Below are 20,335 nucleotides of genomic sequence, written 5' to 3' on the forward strand. Positions count from 1 at the left end.
ATGATAAATTATATATTAAATATTAGAAGATTGGAATATGATCTCAGATGCTGTTAGACATAGTTTAATTACTTGCTTTTGTAGGAGTACCACTGATAAACACCCATATCTGCACTTTTGTAGGAGTACCACTGATAAACACCCACATCTGCACTTTTGTAGGAGTACCACTGATAAACACCCATATCTGCATGGAGTACCACTGATAAACACCCATATCTGCACTTTTGTAGGAGTACCACTGATAAACACCCACATCTGCATGGAGTACCACTGATAAACACCCACATCTGCACTTTTGTAGGAGTATCACTGATAAACACCCATATCTGCATGGAGTACCACTGATAAACACCCATATCTGCACTTTTGTAGGTGTACCACTGATAAACACCCATATCTGCATGGAGTACCACTGATAAACACCCATATCTGCACTTTTGTAGGAGTACCACTGATAAACACCCATATCTGCATGGAGTACCACTGATAAACACCCATATCTGCATGGAGTACCACTGATAAACACCCATATCTGCACTTTCTTTTCTTTCTTTTTTTTGTAAATTTCACTCAACATTTACACCTGGTGATTCATGTGGAAGGTTTCTTTGCATTTACCTGCAAAAATATTAACAGTAGTAAATATTCCGGAAACAAAACTTAAATGGTGTAAAGTACTGTTAACAGTAAGGGTCCCCAATGATAAAACAATGTATTCTGTACTGTATCAGTAGGAGTGTAGGAGCAGCAGTTTTATTACTTATACTCATTCCTCCTCAGTGGTATGTCTGCAGACTTACAATGCTAAAAATTTGGTTTCGTTGCCCATAGTAAGCAAAACACAGATAGCCCATTATGTAGCTTTGTGTTTAATTCAAAGACAACAACAACAACAACTTGTATTTATTACCAATTGATTTTTATTTTTGATTGGAGTGTAATGCCAATTGAAAAGTTGATTTTGATCTCAGAATTCACAAAAACTGTTCAAATAGGGATGAAAGAAAGTTTGTTTTTTGCCTGTTATTTAACTATGCTCTCATGTGTTAAAATAAAGTTATTAGAATAATCTATTGCCAGATGTTATGCAATTGAACTGTACCATTAAGGAGTACTTAGAACATTGTTAATGTCTTAAAATGAGTACCATTAAAACTGAAGAAGATTGGTCTAAAATATCTAGTATCAAGTGTCACAAAATCTAGCTATGAATAAATAACAAAAATATAGAAAATTAATAGTCAAGTTGATGTTATTTTTGTTAATGCTATGCAGTTGTTGTTGTGATAGAGGAACTTTTATTTAATGTAGTTGTGAATAAACTTCAGAAATTATGAACATCTGATGCAAGTAATTATGAAAGTGAATGGTTGATAAGTCATTCAAAAAACTATTCTGAAAATTGTTTACTTTCATTGAACATATTAGTGATATAATTTTTTTTTCATAGATTGCATATCACTGACTTATTTTTGGACAGCTATTTTATTCTATATAAATGAATGTTACTCTAAAAGATTAAAATTGAGTTTGGCCTAAGAAAATGCAACATTTTTAACCATGATACATTTACTTATTTTTTAAAGTAGTCTGTCAGATACATTTTATGATTTTGGAATTCTTTCTGTGGACCAGACAGAACTGTTTAGCAAGGAAACACTTCTCTAATTGTAGCTATTTCTTATACCTTGCACTTGTCTGTTTGTTTTGAATTTCGTGCAAAGCAACATGAGGGCTATCTGCACTAGCTGTCTTTAATTTAGCAGTGTAAGACTAGAAGAAAGGCAGCTAGTCATCACCACCCACCTCCAACCCTTGGGGTACTTTTTTACCAACGAATAGTGGGATTGACCATCACATTATAACACCCCGAAGGCTGAAAGGGTGAGCATGTTTGGTGCGATCGGGATTCGAACCCGCAACCCTCAGATTATGAGTCGAGTACCTTAACCACCTGGCCATTCTGGGCTCCTTGCACTTATTAGAGTAGTTACATTAGCATGATTGCACAGCTTTTATGGTTGATAATTTAATAAGAGTGGTAACTCAATACACTAAAGACTTTTAAAATCTATGTAGTCATAAAATGTGGTGTTATGAGAGAAGTTGTAGTTCACAGTATAAAAGTTATTGCATGTAATTAGCTAAATATATGTTGGTGATACTTTAAAAAATAGCATGAAAAATAGAATAAATAATAAAACAGTTATGGATGAAAAAGACATTTAATTCTTATTAATGATAATGCCTGGAAGTTACTTTTAAAGTGCTGGTTAGATTTAGTTTTATTTGCTTTAAATGTGTTTTCATGAACTACACAGTTAAAGCAGACTACACCTTTTTTAGGTAAATGACTGTGTGACTTTCTTGTGTGTAACTTGAAGAGTATTTAAGATGTCAACCTTCTGAGTGTTCTGGTTTTGTTTTAATCATTACTGAACCTTTTCCATCTGTAACACAGGTATGTATAGAGGTTGGATCACCTTATGAAAGTGACGTGCGAACTTGAAGGATAAATCAATGGAGATTTACGTTCTGAAGAAGAAATCTTTTCAGATGTGAAGAATGTTTTAATCATTGAAGTAATTCACAGATAGACTTTCTTGTTAAGGACCTTGTCTCTAAAGTTTCCTCTTTTCAAGATGAAAGATACTAATAAGTTGATTTCTTAATCTTATGCCACCGAAGAGCAGTTGAAAGTCAGAATTGATCAACAAAAGTCAAGATAAATTGACTGTTCTTCTTTTTATTGTTCTTTATATCTAAGGTTACTAGTCAATAGTTAAAGCAAATCTCAGGCAAAAATACTAATATAGTTTACTAGTAGGAAAATATTCCAGAATTATAGGAATATGTTACTGTGATCCTGTGAAAGTAATAGTGCATTCATAGACACAGAAATGAAAGATTTAAATTTGTCAGAGAATTACAGAAACAGAAGCGTGTCTCGTGAAGCCAAAGATTCTGAATATAGAGTGTATGAAAAAACGAGGCACAATAATGGCAAAGAATATTAAAAACAGTGTTCTATTTTAGATAACTCTTTTAATGAAATAATTGAAAGTTGCTAATGTTACCCACTTACGATATCTGTTTGTGCTTTGTGTAGAAATAATAGTAAAATAGACAATATTAAAGAAATTGCTGGCTCACTTTTCAGGAAAAAAGTGTATTTTGATGAGTATTTCGAGACCTTGTTAATGGTAGAAGAAATGAATCCATATGTAGAAGAAAAAAGTTCTCCTGGACTGAGTAAAGAAACATCGTATTTTGTTCATCTTCCTAAAACGTCAAAAAAAAGTTTGGGAAGATTGTGTAGTTGTGTTACTAAAGATAAACATTTAGTTGATAAAACCTGCAGTCAAACTGGTAGTATTTTAATGACAGAGGGCATAAGAAATGTTAAGAAGTCTAGTTCTGAACTACAGAAAGAGCACATCAAAGCTTCCATTGAGAAAGAAGAGTCATCTGCATCCAGTTGCTTCACTTTTCAAAATAAACCAAAGACTCCTGTCTTTACCAAACAAAAACAAGAAGGAAGAGCTAAGATGAGTGCACCTTCGAAAGGTGAACACATTCAGAATCAAGCTCTGTTAAAACTAGCTGTATGTCCTACAGGAATGATTCGACATGAAAAGAGACCCATCGCTACTAGTCCAACTGTTTCTAATATGACTGGTTTGAAAAATATCCTCAATTCATTTATGAAAACTTCAATAAGTCAGGTGCTAAGAAGTAAAATTGATTCTCAGTCAGAAACAAAATCTGAAAATAGTGATAATTCATTGGCTTCAATAAGTGAACCTTTAAAAAAATGTGATTTAAGAGGTAAAACTGGAAATACAGAAAACATGGATGAGGATGAGGAAAGAGACATGAATGTTATGGAACATCCTTGTAAAGAAGTTGAACAAGATACCAATTGTAGTGAAGTTCATCCTGAAGAGAATAAAGAAATTGTGGATGCAAATAGAATAGGATCACTTTGTACTCAAGTAATTAGCCAGCCAACTGGATGCCAAAATATTGGTACAATTTCTTCATCTCCAAAATCTCCAGTTCTACAACCATCATCAACAGTTCCAGCAGTTCATGGTGTTTTACAAAATACAGTCCTAACCAGACAGCAAGTAGCTTTTAAAGTTTTGATGGGAAAAAGGAAAAAAAATCCAAGCACTTTAGGGGAGCTACGTATGATCTCTATTTGAGTAAAAGAAAGAAACAAAGCAAAGACAAATCAGGGGAACTTTCTCAACAGAAAGATAATATTTCTATTATGGGTACAGAAACAAGTAGCAGTATTGATTCTGAAGAAGAGGGAAGTGAGAAAAGTGAAGGATTTAGAACCTCATCAGAAGTATCTTTTCAAGATGACGAATCCGATGGTGGCCGCACATCACCTGGAAAACAAAGTACTGAAACTCGTAACTGTGATGAATTTTTAACTCCAATGTTGGAAATAAAGAAGGAAAAACCAGATGAGTTTAGTGTAGTAGATTCACAAGAACAGCAACAAAAATGTGAAAGTGAGCTGAAAGACTGCAAAATGTTTGAGGATGAAGTCGATAACAATGACAAATCAGAGGTTGTGGATAAACCGTCAAATCTTATTTCCTCAAATTGCCATGAAGTTGAAAGGGCTGAAGAAATGGAAGTGGTCATAAAAGAAATTTCTATTTCTACTAATGCTGACACCAAAGAAGATGCTGCACTTCTGCCAACAGAAGAGCCAGCCGTACCTGAGCCATCTCAGCCCTCAGATCTGGCAGTTGATAAGAACTTTAAAAAAGCAGAAGAACCTCCTGGTGTTGAGGAAACTTCTTCAAAAGACAACCTCATGGAAGATGGTGGGATCATTGAAGCTGATTCTTATGGTATGTCTTCATGTTTTGAGAATTAAATTTATGTTAATATGCTATCTTACAATGAATTTGTAATACTCCTTCATAAATTAATACCTCAACATTTTAAAAGTACTGTTTAAGAAATTTCATGTGTTAATCAATACAGAACCAGGATTATTTTTGCTTGATGTTTATTTTAAAATTATTTCAATTTTTTTCTCAATTAATAAACAAATATTCATCTGTTAGTAGGTTTTATAAATTGCACTATTTTTTACATATAATTTTACTCAAAAAGTTTTGTTTGTTAATTTCTTGAATTTATGCTGGTAAAAAAAATGTAACTGAACTGTTAAAAAGTGAAAATATTTTTAATGGCATATGAAATGGTTATTGTTTCTAAAGAAACTGTTTTAATCAATTATCTTTTATTTATTTCTATATTCTACAAAAATAGTGTTACGTAACGTAATAACAAATTTATCCATTGTTACTGGTTGTTGGTATAATTTTTTCTCTATAAAAATCCAAATAGACATTGATTCTGTGAATTAATACTATACTGAAGTCATTTCTGTTAAACACTTTCAAGAGATATTTGCTGACCTTGATGTGGAATGTGAAATATATTGTGCCCCAAATGTAGAATTTATAAGAGTTAATATTTACTTGTATGTATTATACAGAGTTAGAATACTGTATAACATTGTTACAATTTAAACAATTAGTGTTATAGTAATCTTGTTACATTTAACGGTAACTGTAGTTTAAACAAGCATTTATGCAAGTGTATAATATTCTCTTATGGTTTCTGTAGTAAAAACTTGTCAGTAGCACCTAGTGTTTAGGCTTTCATTATTCTCAGCAGTTAAATTGTTGCTGTGAACAGTTTGAATACAATATGTAGTAGTAAAGAATATCCCATAATAGTATATTGTGTCTGCACAGCATTATAGTCTGTGGCTCAACAAGGATTATTGAACTAGGTTATGTTGAGGTTAAGTGAAATAAAGCTAAGACACTAAGATATGGTGTATGGAATGCAAATTCTGTTGAATAGATTTCAGAGAAATTGGTCAGCTCATGTAGAAATGTTTCAGAATGTGCTTAAGGAAATAAAAATAGTTTGTTATCTGTTTATGGACATATATTGTTATAGTGATTTCAAATCTTCTGAATTTATCTATTACAGTATCACTTGATGCAAAGTCTACCATGTCAAGCATAGCTTCGAGTGTAAAAAGTAGGCAGAGGGTAAAACACCATCTGTTAAATGACCACATCGAAATGGATTCACTGAGTGTGTCATCACCTGTCTCGATTGGACAAAAAAAAGCCAAAAAAGGTACTGCAGAAGAGTTGCACAGTTGCGTTAGCGAGAGATATCTTTTAACATTAACTGAACATTAAAAATTATGTTTTCAGTGTTATTTTTGACATATAAGGTATGAAATTTTTTTACTTTTTTACTGACTATTTTGTTCTGAAAAAAAAAACATTTTTTTTATAAGTTTGTTGTTTCTTGTTAATTTATAATTCATTGAAATTTTAAGATTTGGCAAATTATATATGCTTTGCATTATATATTTTTCTCATTGTTTTGGTGGCATTGAGTTTTTGATTTGAATTTTCATCAAAGTTTTTAATGCTAGTAAATCAAACCCAAGCATTTTTTAAGAAAAATTATAAATCACAGAAGGTTGCCAAAAAAACAAAAGCTAAAATTATATGTACTGGAATTATTCTACTCTGAATTTATTAGAAACAATACCCCTTGTATAAGGAGAGCTTAAAAAAACAAACAATATTATATTTCTCTATAAAAATTAGTGTAAGTATTACATTGTTGAAAGGTTGAATTATTTATCACTGATTTTGTTAAATGTCCTTGTAGTTTTCAATATTTTGTTCTTATTTCAACAACTGGTGCATTTTAATACAACAAAAGACACATACATAAATTAAGAAATATTGCTTAGGATTTTACGGAACTATAATTATGAATAATTTTTATATAGATGACGTATGTGAAACTTTATTATTCTGATTTTTTTTTAAATTACTACTGTAGCTTTTCATGGACCCTGTGGTCCAACTGTTGTTCTTTCAACTCCTGTTGGAGAAGGAAACCCTGGACTTCTACCTCACATTGAAATTGTGGTAATTAAATATTCTGTTTCTCTTAGCATCATGTCCCTTTAACTCTTTCACTTGTCCAAAATATCAAATAGGGATTATGTGATTAAAGTGATGTTTCGTTTTGGGTGTTCAGTCGTAACTTCTGGTATTGTTTTATTAAACCTATTCTATGGGAATACAAAATGGGGCTGCTGTCATTATAATTACTTAAAAGCATTTTGGAGCTCTGAAGAGACTTTTTATTTACCTCCCCACACACACACACAGTTGACCTCTAAAGTAATTTGCACATAATTGTAAAGGTTCACTAATTAAGCTCACAGTTATCAATAGTTGTGATTTAATCTGCTTTCTTTATAATAGTGATAAATTAGTTTTTGATTACTATAAAAGTCAGTGTTTTATAGAATAATGTATTTATATAAAAGCTAGCGAAAGAAGCTGAAGACACTTTAAAAAGAGTTTTATTTTCTTGAAAACAATGAAGTTAACAATAAGTAATTTAGTTTTATCAGTTGTGTCCTTGTAAGTATGATCAATTTAAATAAATACAAGTATTTTCTCTATTTCTCAGGTTGACAGCAAACATCCATTGATGTCTAGATGCACTTGTCAAGCAGGTCCTTTAGATCCTAAGGCTACACAGATAACTGAAGTTAAGATGTTTTGTCAGGCCATAGATTCCATCAGTGGCAGGGTAGAAACAAAGTTTTATCGTTCCATGTTTCTACATATACACACATATTCACTTAATCGTTCCGAGTTTCTACATATACACACATATTCACTTAATCTAATTACACACATATTCACTTATAGCTCTTTCATCACGCTTTAATCACTCAGAAAACAAATCTGAGTGAACAGCACAAGAAGTTTTGTCATTGTTTTACTGAGGTTTATTTACAGTATTAACATGTCTTCTGTGTACCAACATTCACTGAAGAAATTAAGTTGTGAATAGTCAATGTTCTGAAATAGTTGAGAAGATTTTGATGGATGGAAAACTAGATAAGAAACAATAACAAACAAACAGGCAACTGGTGATTTGTATACTGTGTGATGCATTATACCTTGCTGTATTAACTGTTTCAAAATATCTAAATATATTTCATTCAAAAATGAAATTCCTTTTGTTTGCATAAACAAACCACAAACATTATTATACTATTGTACATTTTAAACACCATACCAATAAACTTGGAAGTAGCTTAAATAATGTGACTTTTAGAGTGAATATTGATAGTAAAAAATTAAAAGGTTTCTTTTTCATTCAGTACTCTATTTTACAAGTAATGTTTTTTTAAGAAAGCAGGTTTCAAAACAAACGGTTATGCTGAAATGGTTGAACACATAGATCACATTTTGAATGATGGATAGATGTGTATGTGTATTTGTGTATATGCAACAGCAGTAAATGAAATATATTTTTGTATTTTCCTTGTAGTTTCTAATTCCCACTGTTTTTATTTTAAGTACAACTGAATTTCTGATGAGTATTAATTGTAATATCAATGTGATAATTTTAACTTGATTTACTTGAATGTCTAATATTAGTTTTGATGTCTAGTATTTTGTATTTGCATTCTAAACATTTTGAATAATTTTGTATGTTTTCAGCTTGTTGGTTGTTGTAATTCTGTAACTTGCCACCAGCTTGTACGCCCTTCTGTGAAAATACCTTTTACCACCATGTGCGAGGTTCACTTGTGGCGACTTGCTCAACATCACTGTTGTCCCAGTTGTGGTGTCTTTTGTACTCAGGTAAGTCACAGTTCTGTGTTAGGTTGCTCTTAACCTCAAGTAACCTCACTTTTCATCACTGCTGTCTCAGTTGTGATTTCTTTATTTTTTATCAGATAAGTCAGATTACCATGCTGCATTGTTCTGTACTCTCAAGTTGCATGAGATTCACTCATAACAACTTGCCCATCACTGTTTTCATCAGAGTTCCAAGCTACATTGTTCTGTACTCTCAAGTTGTGTTAGGTTCACTTTTGGTAACATTATCATTTGTAATGTCTTTTGTATTTATTTAAATCGCAATTTCATACTGAAATGTTTTCAACTGTGAAATTGTCAATTTATTTGTATACCATTCATCATCAGTTGGGTTAATATACAGTATCATACTTTATGTTTCTATTTGTCAGAACACTCAATGTAAAAGACTGACCAAAAGAATTGAAATTAATAACTACATCAGGTGGAATTAAGTTTAATATTGGGAGTATCTCTGCTTACATTTTTTTATGTGACCTGTTATTAGGGACCCTGTAACTAACAGTTTTGGATTCATAAACAGCTTGATGTAAGAAAACGTCTGACACCGTAGTGAACCTATATGTATTATTTTACTGTTTACCTTGAAATAAATAAATATTACTTTATCAAGTATCTGTTTTTTTATATTTCTGTTTCTTGTACATAATTTTGTTTTTCTAAAATTAACAACTTATCTTGAAATATATGTTTAAAGTTCACGGTAACAATCCTAAGGTATACTACCTTACCTCATCTCACACGATACTTTTATTGATTCACTGCTGTCTTTTAAATACACAAATTTTTTTCACCACTATCCTTGAAACTACAAGGTGATATCATTTGTTTCTGTGTGATATTGTTGTGCTGTTGTGTACAGTGAACATGCTACAACTCTTCACCAGTAGAAATGTGACACATCCTACTGATTTTTTTCTACACTGAATGTTCAATCATCACTTCTTGTTTTGGCACTCATGTATACAGACTTTTTTTTTTGTTGTTCATGAAGTTTTAAGATATAGATGCTGTTGGGTTTTTTTATGGATGTATTTGTAAAGACGTAAGTGTTGTGGAAATATTTCAGTTTGGATTTTTGTTTTCCAACATTTTTTTGCACCTGCAGGTTTTATGGCTTTTTATTTCACAAGTGTTTGATGTGGGATGTAAAGACATTCATACTTGATTAGCACCTAAAAGAGCATGGGCTTTGTCCTTATCGTTGAGAAAGTTGCTGCTTTTGTATCATAGGAGATGGAGTCTTGCATGTGGCTTGAACCTTCTTTTGAACCCGGAAGTAAGTATTTATTTGATTACTTTTATCCCGGTATTGATGCATGCATGTCCTTTTCACCTTCCTTTGTTACCACATGTGCCTGTATTATTAATCTTAGTTCTTGCTGACTTGGAGGTCACATTCTCTGTCTGTTGCTTGACTTTCTTAGGCTTAATTTTTCTCACTTTCCTCTTACACACACTACCCTTTTACGTTAACTTTCTCTGCTAATCCATTTTTCATCTTAGGGTTTTTGGTGACTACTCATTCATCTTCTATACTGTTACAGTTTTAATTTTTGGCTTTATCAGTTTGTATTTAGTTGCTTGCTTATTATAATCTGCTGAACAAAATGCTCTTCTTACTTTAGTGCTTTGGCTTCCCATTTTCCTTTGGTGCTCCATCTGATGTTCTTCTTCTGCCAGTGTGATTTTACTTCAGTGCTTGATTCTCTGGAGTTGCATTTTGGGGCTACATGCTAGTGTTTTTCCTCATCCTCACTGGTTTCCCATCTCTTTCATCTTCCTTTATATCTTTCTGTCTTCTGTTCTCTCCCTTCTTCTACTTTCTGTTCCCACCAATCCTTTCACTGTTCATGGACTTCAGTATTATTAGTTTTTATTGTAGCTGCTTTGTAGACTCAGGGACAGTGGGATCTATTTAGTTTAGTGTGCAGGCCTTTGTCATATTTAGCCATTAGGTCCAGTACAGCCACAAACAGACATTAGTAATAAACAAGATTTCTTGAAGGAAGGAAAGTAATTGTAACAGAAGACAATGGAGGAGAAAAAGGGAACAAAAAATAAAGAAATGTAAGGCTTATTGAAAAAACTACCAGAATCCAACAGTAAGCCTTACATTTCTTTATTTTTGTTCCCTTTTTCTCCTCCATTGTCTTCTGTTACAATTACTTTCCTTCCTTCAAGAAATCTTGTTTATTACTAATGTCTGTTTGTGGCTGTACTGGACCTAATGGCTAAATACTACATAGTGAACAGGTTTATCATCCATTTCCTGGATATTATTGCTATCTTTTTGTTATTCCCAAGGGTTCGGGATTGGCATCTGGTCGTAGATATTTCAAGTCTCTGTCAGTTTCTCAACCTCCCTCGGTTCACCAGGGAGACTCTTCTAACCCTTAAGTGGTCTTTGGTTCCAGGTCTTTAGGTGTCCATAGTGAATGTTTATTTTGACATTTAGCTTTGCCTCAGTTGTCCTCCTTCACCATTTTCTCCTTTGGAATGCAGTTCTGGCTTGGTTGGTCAACTTGGAGAAGTTGCATCTTACATCCACTTGGTATCTTCTTTATTTGGGTGTTTTTCAATTTGAATCTGTGCAGGGCCCAGCGTTCTCCTCTTTGTTTGAGGGGCATAGGGCATTTAGTTTCCCATGCATATCCTTTCCTTCTCTCACTTCCATGAGAATTTGGGCTTCCATGAAATTTGGGTTGTGCACAGATGCAGTGTGTACAGAGGACTCTGCGTAATTATTGGTACCTTACTCAGGTTCTCTTGTCTTCCACCATTATCCTTACTCCTTCCTTACTCAAAGACTTCAACTGGTGGCTCAACAAAACCAATACCACAGAGGAAGTTCTTCTTTTTCAGTGTATCAGGCAGGAATCATTTTCTTATGATGGTTTATGGATTTTAATTATGATCCATTTTAGACAACTTTACAGTTACCTGGGATGCACTTGGTCTTGTTCTCTCTGTTTCCATACATTTGTACTTCTTTTCTGGGCCCAGTATGATATATGGCTTTTCCTATACCAGGTGCTCTGACTCTCATAGTCAATTGTCTCTTGAAGCCTAACAAAATATAACTTATGAATTGGCCTTTTGATCATGTGGAGTTCAAATGACCGTGCTTACGTCTGTTCACTCCCCTTATAAATGCATCTATCACTCATCTCCACCCTATATTTTCCTTTTTTCTGCTTCCCAGTTCCTTGTCCATCAGCTGTCATTGTATATGCATTCAATCAAGGCTGGTCCAATCTCTTTCTCTGTGCCTATTCTCCTATTTGTCTTCTCTCACCTTCTCTTTTCTTAATTTAGGATATCCCATGTCAAGTCCTCCTTCTAGCTCCATATTGGCTGCCTCCTGAGCTATGGTTTTTCTAATGAAATTTCTCCTTTCCTTTTTTTTACACATCTATCATGAGATATACTCTTTCATCTTCGTTCCTCTCTCTCACATCTGGCAGAGTTTTCACTCTGATTTCACACAGAGGTTTTGTTCAGTCCCTTGTAAGATTTTCCAGATTCTCTTTACACATAGCATTATTCTTTCACATTTCATACATTCTTTTTCCCTTCCTGTCTTTCAAAGAAAATTGCACATTTTCCACATTTCGATATTGAGTCGTTCCTTCTCCCCTTCCCATACGTCTGTCTTCATTGTTTTGAAATTTTAAAAGGCTATTCGATCAAGGTTTATCACTGACCACAGGGTAGCACTGTCTCACACTGTGTTTTAGTCATATATACTTTTCAACATTTCATCCTGTCTGTCTAGCTGTTTTTCCTAATTAGGTCCTGAATATTCTTTTTAATGTCCTTATTCTTCCTACCTTTGAGCCTTTAACATCTCGTTTTTTTTTCCATCTTTCACTTGAAATCTATTGCTTACTTCTTTTTGCCTGTGCTTGTCCATCGTTCTTACATATACATTTTCTTTTTATCCTGCTTATGACCTTGTACCTAAAACATCTGTAGCTTTTTAAAGGGACACTGCGTTTTTCTGGAATCTTCAGTGACCTTTAACCCCACTTTTTTTCTAGTGGAGCATGAGAGTCCTTGCCACTCATCATTTTCTAGCTACTAGGGTGGTGGACCATGGTAGCTTCCTACTGATTATGACCAGTTCCAATAAGTAGAGAGTAGAGTGGTGGTGTTCTTATGGTGTAAATGGAGTGAACCTCCAGTTGACTCATCAAGTACAATTTACCTCTCCAGCTGGCATTCTCCTGTCCTACCACTACATGGTTGTCAGTTCCTGGTTGGTTGGTGTTGGGTAGGTGCAGGATCATTCAAGACAATCCCTTACTCATGTGGTTGGTTGTGGCCCTCCTCATACTGCAGATCAAATGGTAAATACCTGATGTTGAGTGGCTTTGGAGTGGTATTGACCCATACATCCCCCTGATCATACCATTGTCCAGGTGTTGGGTGGACTGGTCTGGATGTGTGAAGCACACGAGTTCTTCCAAGACTGGAAGAAGAGTTACTTTCCCTTCTGCTTTGATTCTGGGATTAAATTAAAGATGGTTAGGATTCTTCTTTCTGTGAACTTGATCCAGAATACATGATGCTGTCTGATTTTGAACTGGAGTTGACCCATCCAGTACAATCTGATGCACCCTAGCCACATTATACTATTTGTTAGATGTGTATTCTGTAAACAGCTTGTCTTCTTCCTGAATTAGGGACAAAGACCTTCAACTGAGCAATGTCGGTACCCTAGTCCAGAAGAGGTGTGACTTTTTTTGCTTAATCGCAAAGTGATGATTGAACAGTTGGTGTAGAGGGAGCCAGTTGTATATTGCACTGCTAATTGTGGAGGATTGTTGTATGCAGCAGCATTGTGCAGAAATGCAAATCGTAGCTAGGAGTTTCAAGCCTAGTGGCAAGCAAAAATTTTGAGTATAGAGGGCACCACTGAATTAAGAAAACTTTTCTGAGATGAAGAAAATGTGAATAAGTAAAATACATTTTTGTTGTTTGAATATGTGAACTTTTTTTATATTGTACATTATAATATTTTGCTCAGGGCTACTAAAGCACCTAAAGTATACACTTTTTTTTTATATTGTACATTATAATATTTTGCTCAGGACTACTAAAGCACCTAAAGTATACACTTTTTTTTAATAAATTCTAAATCATCTGAAACTCTAATAAAAACATTTTATTAGATATTAAGATTGTACTTGTTGGCCTATTTTACAGTGTGCGAGTTGAATTAATTTACGTTAGAATCAGAATGCATCATTCGATTGTTCGTGCATGTAAATGAATCGATAAACATTCAAAAAAGCAGCAAAAGTAATTAAAACTTAAAGCATTTTCTGAAAATGTAAATTACAAAGTTTGCTGACTGTATAGTAAATTGTGTTTAGAATATTGAATGTGTGTTTTTTAGGGTGAGTTTTTGCAGTGCCTCACAATTAACAAAGGAAAGAAACAAATACATCTATTTCATAAGAAGTGTAAAACAATACAAGGGAATTCAGAAGCTCCTCAGTGTCCCCACTGTGGTCGGTCTACACTGAAGTCAATTCGTTTGGAAATGAAAACTTCCTTACCTCCAATTTTCTATCTTAGTCAGAAGCCATTGTTTACGAAGTAAGTATAACAGGTGAAAGTGCTGTTCTCTTCATTTTAATAACTATATTCAGTTAAAAATATATAAAGCAAAACTTTTATTTTTGTATTCAAAGTTGTTGGTGAGCTTTAGTAATTTGTTAAAAATTAGAAGTTGTATTATGTTTAGCACTTGGTTTATTCTTTGCTGTTGTATCATGGATAAAACAGTTTTAAGTATAATTTTCTCCCAAAACTATTATTGTTATTGTCAAATTTCTGCTAAGTTAATTGTGAGAAATCACTTCTCCTTTATTGTTAGTGCACCATTATTGCTTGGTATTATATAGTAAAATTAAATTTTCTCTAAAATGTGCATATATTTTTTAAAACAATTTCAAAGACTCAGCTATTTAAGCTGAGTGTTTTTCACATTTGTATATATTTTGTAAATCCCGAGAGTAATTTTTGAAATTGAATACAAGTTAACTGGCAATTACAATTCATTCTCTTTTATTATTGTTCACTATTAATTAAAGTCAGTGTATCTGTATAATATTTAAGATCATTAAGTAGGATTTCACACTTATTTTATTTTGATTGCTTCTTATGGTTGATTGTTGTCATTAATCATATTGCTGTGAGTTTATTTTACCATTCTATTTTTATTAACTTGTGATTTATATAAGAATCAAAGAAAAATATCTTTTTTTTACCTTTTTATTCATATTCAATGGCTAAATATGTAACTGATAAAATTATTAATGGTTAGCTTCTGTCCATCACAGGCCTGGCATGGCAAGGTGGGTTAAGGAGTTTGACTCGTAATCTGAGGGTTGCAGGTATGAATCCCCGTCACACCAAACGTGTTTGTCCTTTCAGCTGTGGGGGTGTTATAACATAATGGTCAATCCCACTATTTATTGGTAAAATAGTAGCCTACGAGCTGTTGGTGGGTGGTGATGACTGCTGCTTTTTCTCTAGCCTTGTACTGCTAAATTAGGGACAGCTAGCGCAGATAGCCCTTGTGTAGTTTTGCAGGATATTCAAAAACAAACCCTGTTCATCACTTTGCACTATTTAAAGCTCAGTTTCTGAACTACTACTCACCTTATACAAAGAGTTGTTCACAATCATGGGTCCTCTGCTGGTACAGTGCTAAATCTACGAATTTACAATGCTACAATCAGGGATTCGATTACCCCTCAGTTGACTCAGCAGATAGCGTGATGTGACTTTGCTATAAGAAAATACACATACAATCATGGTTTCAATACAAGGATGGGTAGTTAGAGTATACAGTCATCCCTTTCAACATCAGTAGGGTTCTTTGTGGTGTTTAGTTAACGAACAGTGCTCTGCAGTGCAGTTTACACTGCAGGATTCTTTTACATGAATACTAAGGTCAGTTGTGTTATTCTTTCTTTTTACATATTTTTCCATAATTTGTAAGTCAAGCATAGACAGTGACTTATAAATGCTTCTTTAAACAGTTCAAAAAGAAATTGATTGGGGTGTTAGTGAATAGTATAACGTGAATTTCTGTTTGTATTTGCATCCTAGGGAAAAACTGATTAGTTGACTTGGATGTGTGTCTTGACTCTTTGTCTTGATAGAACCATAGATGTCTATACTTCACTTTATAGTGACACCTACTTACTCGCCTCATATTTTGCAAAGTTCAGTTAGTCTTTTTTCTTTGACCTTCTTGATGTTTAGGTCAACATCATATGTAGCCTAAAACCACTATAAATACTTTGAAGAAACTTTAGCAATTTATCTTTTATACAAGTTTGAAATGTTAACCCTGATAGAATGATAATTAATTCTATGGATTTTTCCATGTATGTATGAAGACAAATCATTTGTTTATCTAGCATGATGTCATGTTTTCACTTTTGTCCAACTTCTGACAAATACACCCTTTGGAAGAATTTTTGTGTTGTATTTTTAAACACACATCTGTTTGAATTACCTTGTTTACACTGTTGGTGAAAGTTCCTGCCTTATCTACAACTGATTGTGCTGTTTTCAGTTATTTTTGTTGTTAAGCTGATTAACTTTCATAATTACCTCTAGGATGCAACTAGTAGCCACTCACGGAGTAGCCTATTATTTCCTTGTTGTAATCATGCCTCCCCTTGTTTTATTGAAATGTCTTAACGCTATAGATATCACCTTTAAAATTCCGAAATTTTGTACCTTGAATCCTTTAATAACTACAAAATAGGCGAACGTTGGATTGGGAAGTCTTGTAACATAACCCTTTTAGTCAGGTTTGATTTTAGGTGCCATCTGCACTTGCAACTTACCGTACTTCAACTGAATTGCAATAGGAGAAGGTCACGGCTTTTAACATTTGTTTTCCCAGCCTCCCAGATGGTCAGAGGTTAGCTGATCGGATATGCCAGTTCTCATTGTGAACAACCCCCTTATTATTTTATTGTTATTATCTTTAAATAGTTCTGTTAGTTGCTGAATTTGTTGGGGATCCATACATCAGGATACCTTTGCATCTGTCTTGTCATACCCAGTGACCAAAACTTGTTTTAACTAATAGAGAGGTGAAAATTAAAAAGCCCTCTAGGATCATTGGTCTTATGTCCAACAGGTACAGCATGTGTGGTACGTGTTAGTACAAAGTAGACAAAGCATTCTTCAGAAGATAATTCTCATGTGAAATTTTGTTAAGGTCTCACATTAGCAGTCCTGCTTGAACTGTAAAATCTAGCTGCGATTTATAGAAGCTGAATAGCAGGTTGCAACAGCTGTTAACTGAAATGAACAAAAACATTATTATTTTCCATCTGATTAAGATGTGAATTTGGATTTTGAGTAGTTTCTGTGCCAGTGTGAATTTTGGATGTTATATGTATATTGGGAAGGAATCATTTGGTTTTTTTCAGACCCAAAGCAAAGATGGCATTTTCAAAACAGTTAGAAATAAAACAGAAAGAAGAAGAAGAGGCCATTTCATCAAGATCATTCATGGCTCCAGAAACTGGAAAAGTTTTGTCATCTGGTAATTGACAGAAAATAAGATATGCACCCTAAAAATGAATAACAATTTTAATGTAAATAAAGCCAATAATAACAAGTAAATTTCAGAATCATGTATCAGCTTTTTTTTTTCCAATCTTATTTGAGAGAATCAAGTATCACTTTAAAGTGTGAACTTTGATATCAAATTTAGCTATAAAATGCATACGGTTCACGTACTAGATAAAAGTTTTGACACAGCTTGACTGGGAAATGTAAAAAAAAAACTTTAGTATAAATGTACAACATTGTACGCTTATATTAATGTTCTTTCATTTCCCAGTCAATTTGTGCCAAAACTTTTATTTTGTGAAAAGCCAGTTCTTTGTTATCAAGTTCTAATTTGTACACTTGATATTTTTCTGTATAAAAGTTTCATACAAAATGTTTCCTGAAAGTGTTTCTGCAAAATAAGATTACTGAAGGTAATTTCTTTTCAGCTGGGTTACCCCTTGGGCCAGATAGAGATCAGTTAGAGGCACTTCTGATTGCTTTAGCAAGTGATAAGCTACAGAACGTCAGGTATACAATCAAAAGCTTCTATGCACCAGCTAAAACAGGCAACATTGAGAAAATTCTTCAGCTCATTGGTACGTACTAAGGTTAAGAAAAAAATGGTTGTTTTCATCTTTCGTTTCTTCTCTCTCCTGGTTTAATAAGTCCTTTGTGTATGTTGTGTTGCAGTTTTTATTTAATAACTAAGGATTGCCAGGAATTTGTTACAAAGAAGTTAAGGAAATTTCTTGTAAAGTGTTTGCAGTACATTAAAATGGAATATTTCATCCTTATAAATACTATTGTGAATTGCTAGATTTCATTGCTTTGTTTAACAGAAAGAAAAATAGTTATTTGTGATGAGAAAAACAAAATAAAAATTGTTTACTACCATTTCTGTCTCATCATGTCTTACACTAGTTTACTACCCTTTCTGTCTCATCACGTCTTACACTAGTTTACTACCCCTTTCTGTCTCATCACGTCTTACACTAGTTTACTACCCTTTCTGTCTCATCACGTCTTACACTAGTTTACTACCCTTTCTGTCTCATCACGTCTTACACTAGTTTACTACCCTTTCTGTCTCATCACGTCTTACACTAGTTTACTACCCTTTCTGTATCATCACATCTTACACTAGTTTACTACCCTTTCTGTCTCATCACCTCTCTACACTAGTTTACTACCCTTTCTGTCTCATCACGTCTTACACTAGTTTACTACCCTTTCTGTATCATCACATCTTACACTAGTTTACTACCCTTTCTGTCTCATCACCTCTCTACACTAGTTTACTACCCTTTTTGTCTCATGTCTTATGCTAGTTTACTACCCTTTTTGTCTCATGTCTTATGCTAGTTTACTACCCTTTTTGTCTCATGTCTTATGCTAGTTTACTACCCTTTTTGTCTCATGTCTTACACTAGTTTACTACCCTTTGTCTCATCACGTCTTACACTAGTTTACTACCCTTTCTGTCTCATCACGTCTTACACTAGTTTACTACCCTTTCTAATGCTCATCTGTTTGTATGGTGATAGATGGAGAAATTTAAATCCTACTAGATTGCACGATAACAGATTATAACACAGAAATTGACAGGCAAAGTATTATTGTATGTTGTAAACTTTGAGTGTGATGCCTGTACTTTACAAGATAATGATTTGAAACAAACCTAAGTTGCATGTGATTATCCAGTACCTGGATGAATCTCCAGTATTCTGCACAATATGCAATGTTTCTCAGCACATCGACTCTCTTAAGGTAGACAAATGCCTCGTCACCTAATTAATAACATACATGAATGGATTAATGAGATTCCCACTGTCCATATCTACTATCTAGCGAAACCACATCCAATGAAACTGGCTGGATAAATCACTAGAAATATTGTTTCTTTTTGTTTTTTAATTAGCACTGGGTTTTAACCCTATCTCTATTAACTGCATCAAATACATGCTAGGGGTAAAAAGGTATGGATTTTCTGTGATGGTTAAGATAACACAGAATGGAACGGATGAGGGCCTTTCTACTGACTGGCAATGATATTACGACATACTAGTGTCCTTTCCACTCAGTGACTTTGACAATCCCACATACAGATTGTCCAGTTAGTATTGTCTTGTGGGCTTTCCATAGAACGTACACCTTTAAAGTGTAGGAAACTAAGCCTTGATACAACATATTCAAAATTACCTACAGCCAAGATTCCCTCCAAATTCTATTTTTTTCTGGTTAAATGGGCCATTTTTAGTCTTTAGTGTCCCCAATTCTTCAGATGTTGTTGTGTAAATGAAAAATATTATTGATTTAGTAATTCAAGAGTTAATTTGTACATAACTATATCTTATCAAAGTTGTTTGTATTAAATAAACATTAAGATATGACTTTCCACTGAACAGTCTAAGTGTGCAAAAATCAAGCTGTTGGTGAACTTTAAGTTCATGAAACTTCTCTATTTGTAATTTTGTAGTCCAACAACTTTCAAAAGTGTACAAACCTGAATATTTTAATGATAAATGTATCTATGGATGCCTGTTTTTGTTTTTTCAAATTAGCACTGGGTTTTGACCCTAACTACAAGTTTGAAGAACACGAGAATGAAACTCCCCTTCATGCAGCTGCTAGCGCTGGTCACTTGGTTATTGTGCACCTTTTAGTTCAGGTACTCATTTTATTTATTGATAAAGTCCACTTTTTCATTTAAAAACAATAGCAACAATTTTTTTTTTTAAAAAAAGAAGTAGCTTTTATTATTAGGATTTTATCATCGCAATTTCTTTAGGAAGAAGTTTGTTACTTAAGAAAAACGAATAAAGTAAAATGCCCATCAGCAAATGCTGAAAAAAATTCTTGTTATAAATGAGTATCATGTACATCCTTCAAAAGTGTATAGTTAGTGGATTGTCTGTGCTGTTTCCATCACAAGTATCGAAATCTATTTTTTTGGTTATATGCCTTCTGAA

The 20,335-nt window shown here is 33.5% G+C and overlaps 1 protein-coding gene across 5 annotated transcripts in view; it reads left to right on the forward strand.

Moving 5' to 3' along the window:
• LOC143245269 (histone-lysine N-methyltransferase EHMT1-like) overlaps nucleotides 1-20,335 on the forward strand; it is a 70,474-nt gene that overhangs the window by 13,863 nt on the left and 36,276 nt on the right. For 3 of the 5 annotated variants that reach the window (XR_013025545.1, XM_076491425.1, XM_076491426.1), the window contains exons 3-11: nucleotides 2,465-4,877; nucleotides 6,040-6,192; nucleotides 6,919-7,007; nucleotides 7,561-7,683; nucleotides 8,607-8,750; nucleotides 14,173-14,375; nucleotides 17,219-17,355; nucleotides 17,813-17,962; nucleotides 19,928-20,034. Coding sequence is in view for 4 of the 5 variants with exons in the window: in XM_076491425.1 (XP_076347540.1) it covers nucleotides 4,280-4,877; nucleotides 6,040-6,192; nucleotides 6,919-7,007; nucleotides 7,561-7,683; nucleotides 8,607-8,750; nucleotides 14,173-14,375; nucleotides 17,219-17,355; nucleotides 17,813-17,962; nucleotides 19,928-20,034 (1,704 nt within the window). In the remaining variant the exon portion in view is untranslated. The remainder of the gene's footprint in view (nucleotides 1-2,464; nucleotides 4,878-6,039; nucleotides 6,193-6,918; nucleotides 7,008-7,560; nucleotides 7,684-8,606; nucleotides 8,751-14,172; nucleotides 14,376-17,218; nucleotides 17,356-17,812; nucleotides 17,963-19,927; nucleotides 20,035-20,335) is intronic. The other 2 variants (XM_076491428.1, XM_076491427.1) reach the window with 1 other exon arrangement.

This window comes from Tachypleus tridentatus, chromosome 2 (assembly GCF_004210375.1).
Source record: "Tachypleus tridentatus isolate NWPU-2018 chromosome 2, ASM421037v1, whole genome shotgun sequence".
NCBI lineage: Eukaryota > Metazoa > Arthropoda > Merostomata > Xiphosura > Limulidae > Tachypleus > Tachypleus tridentatus.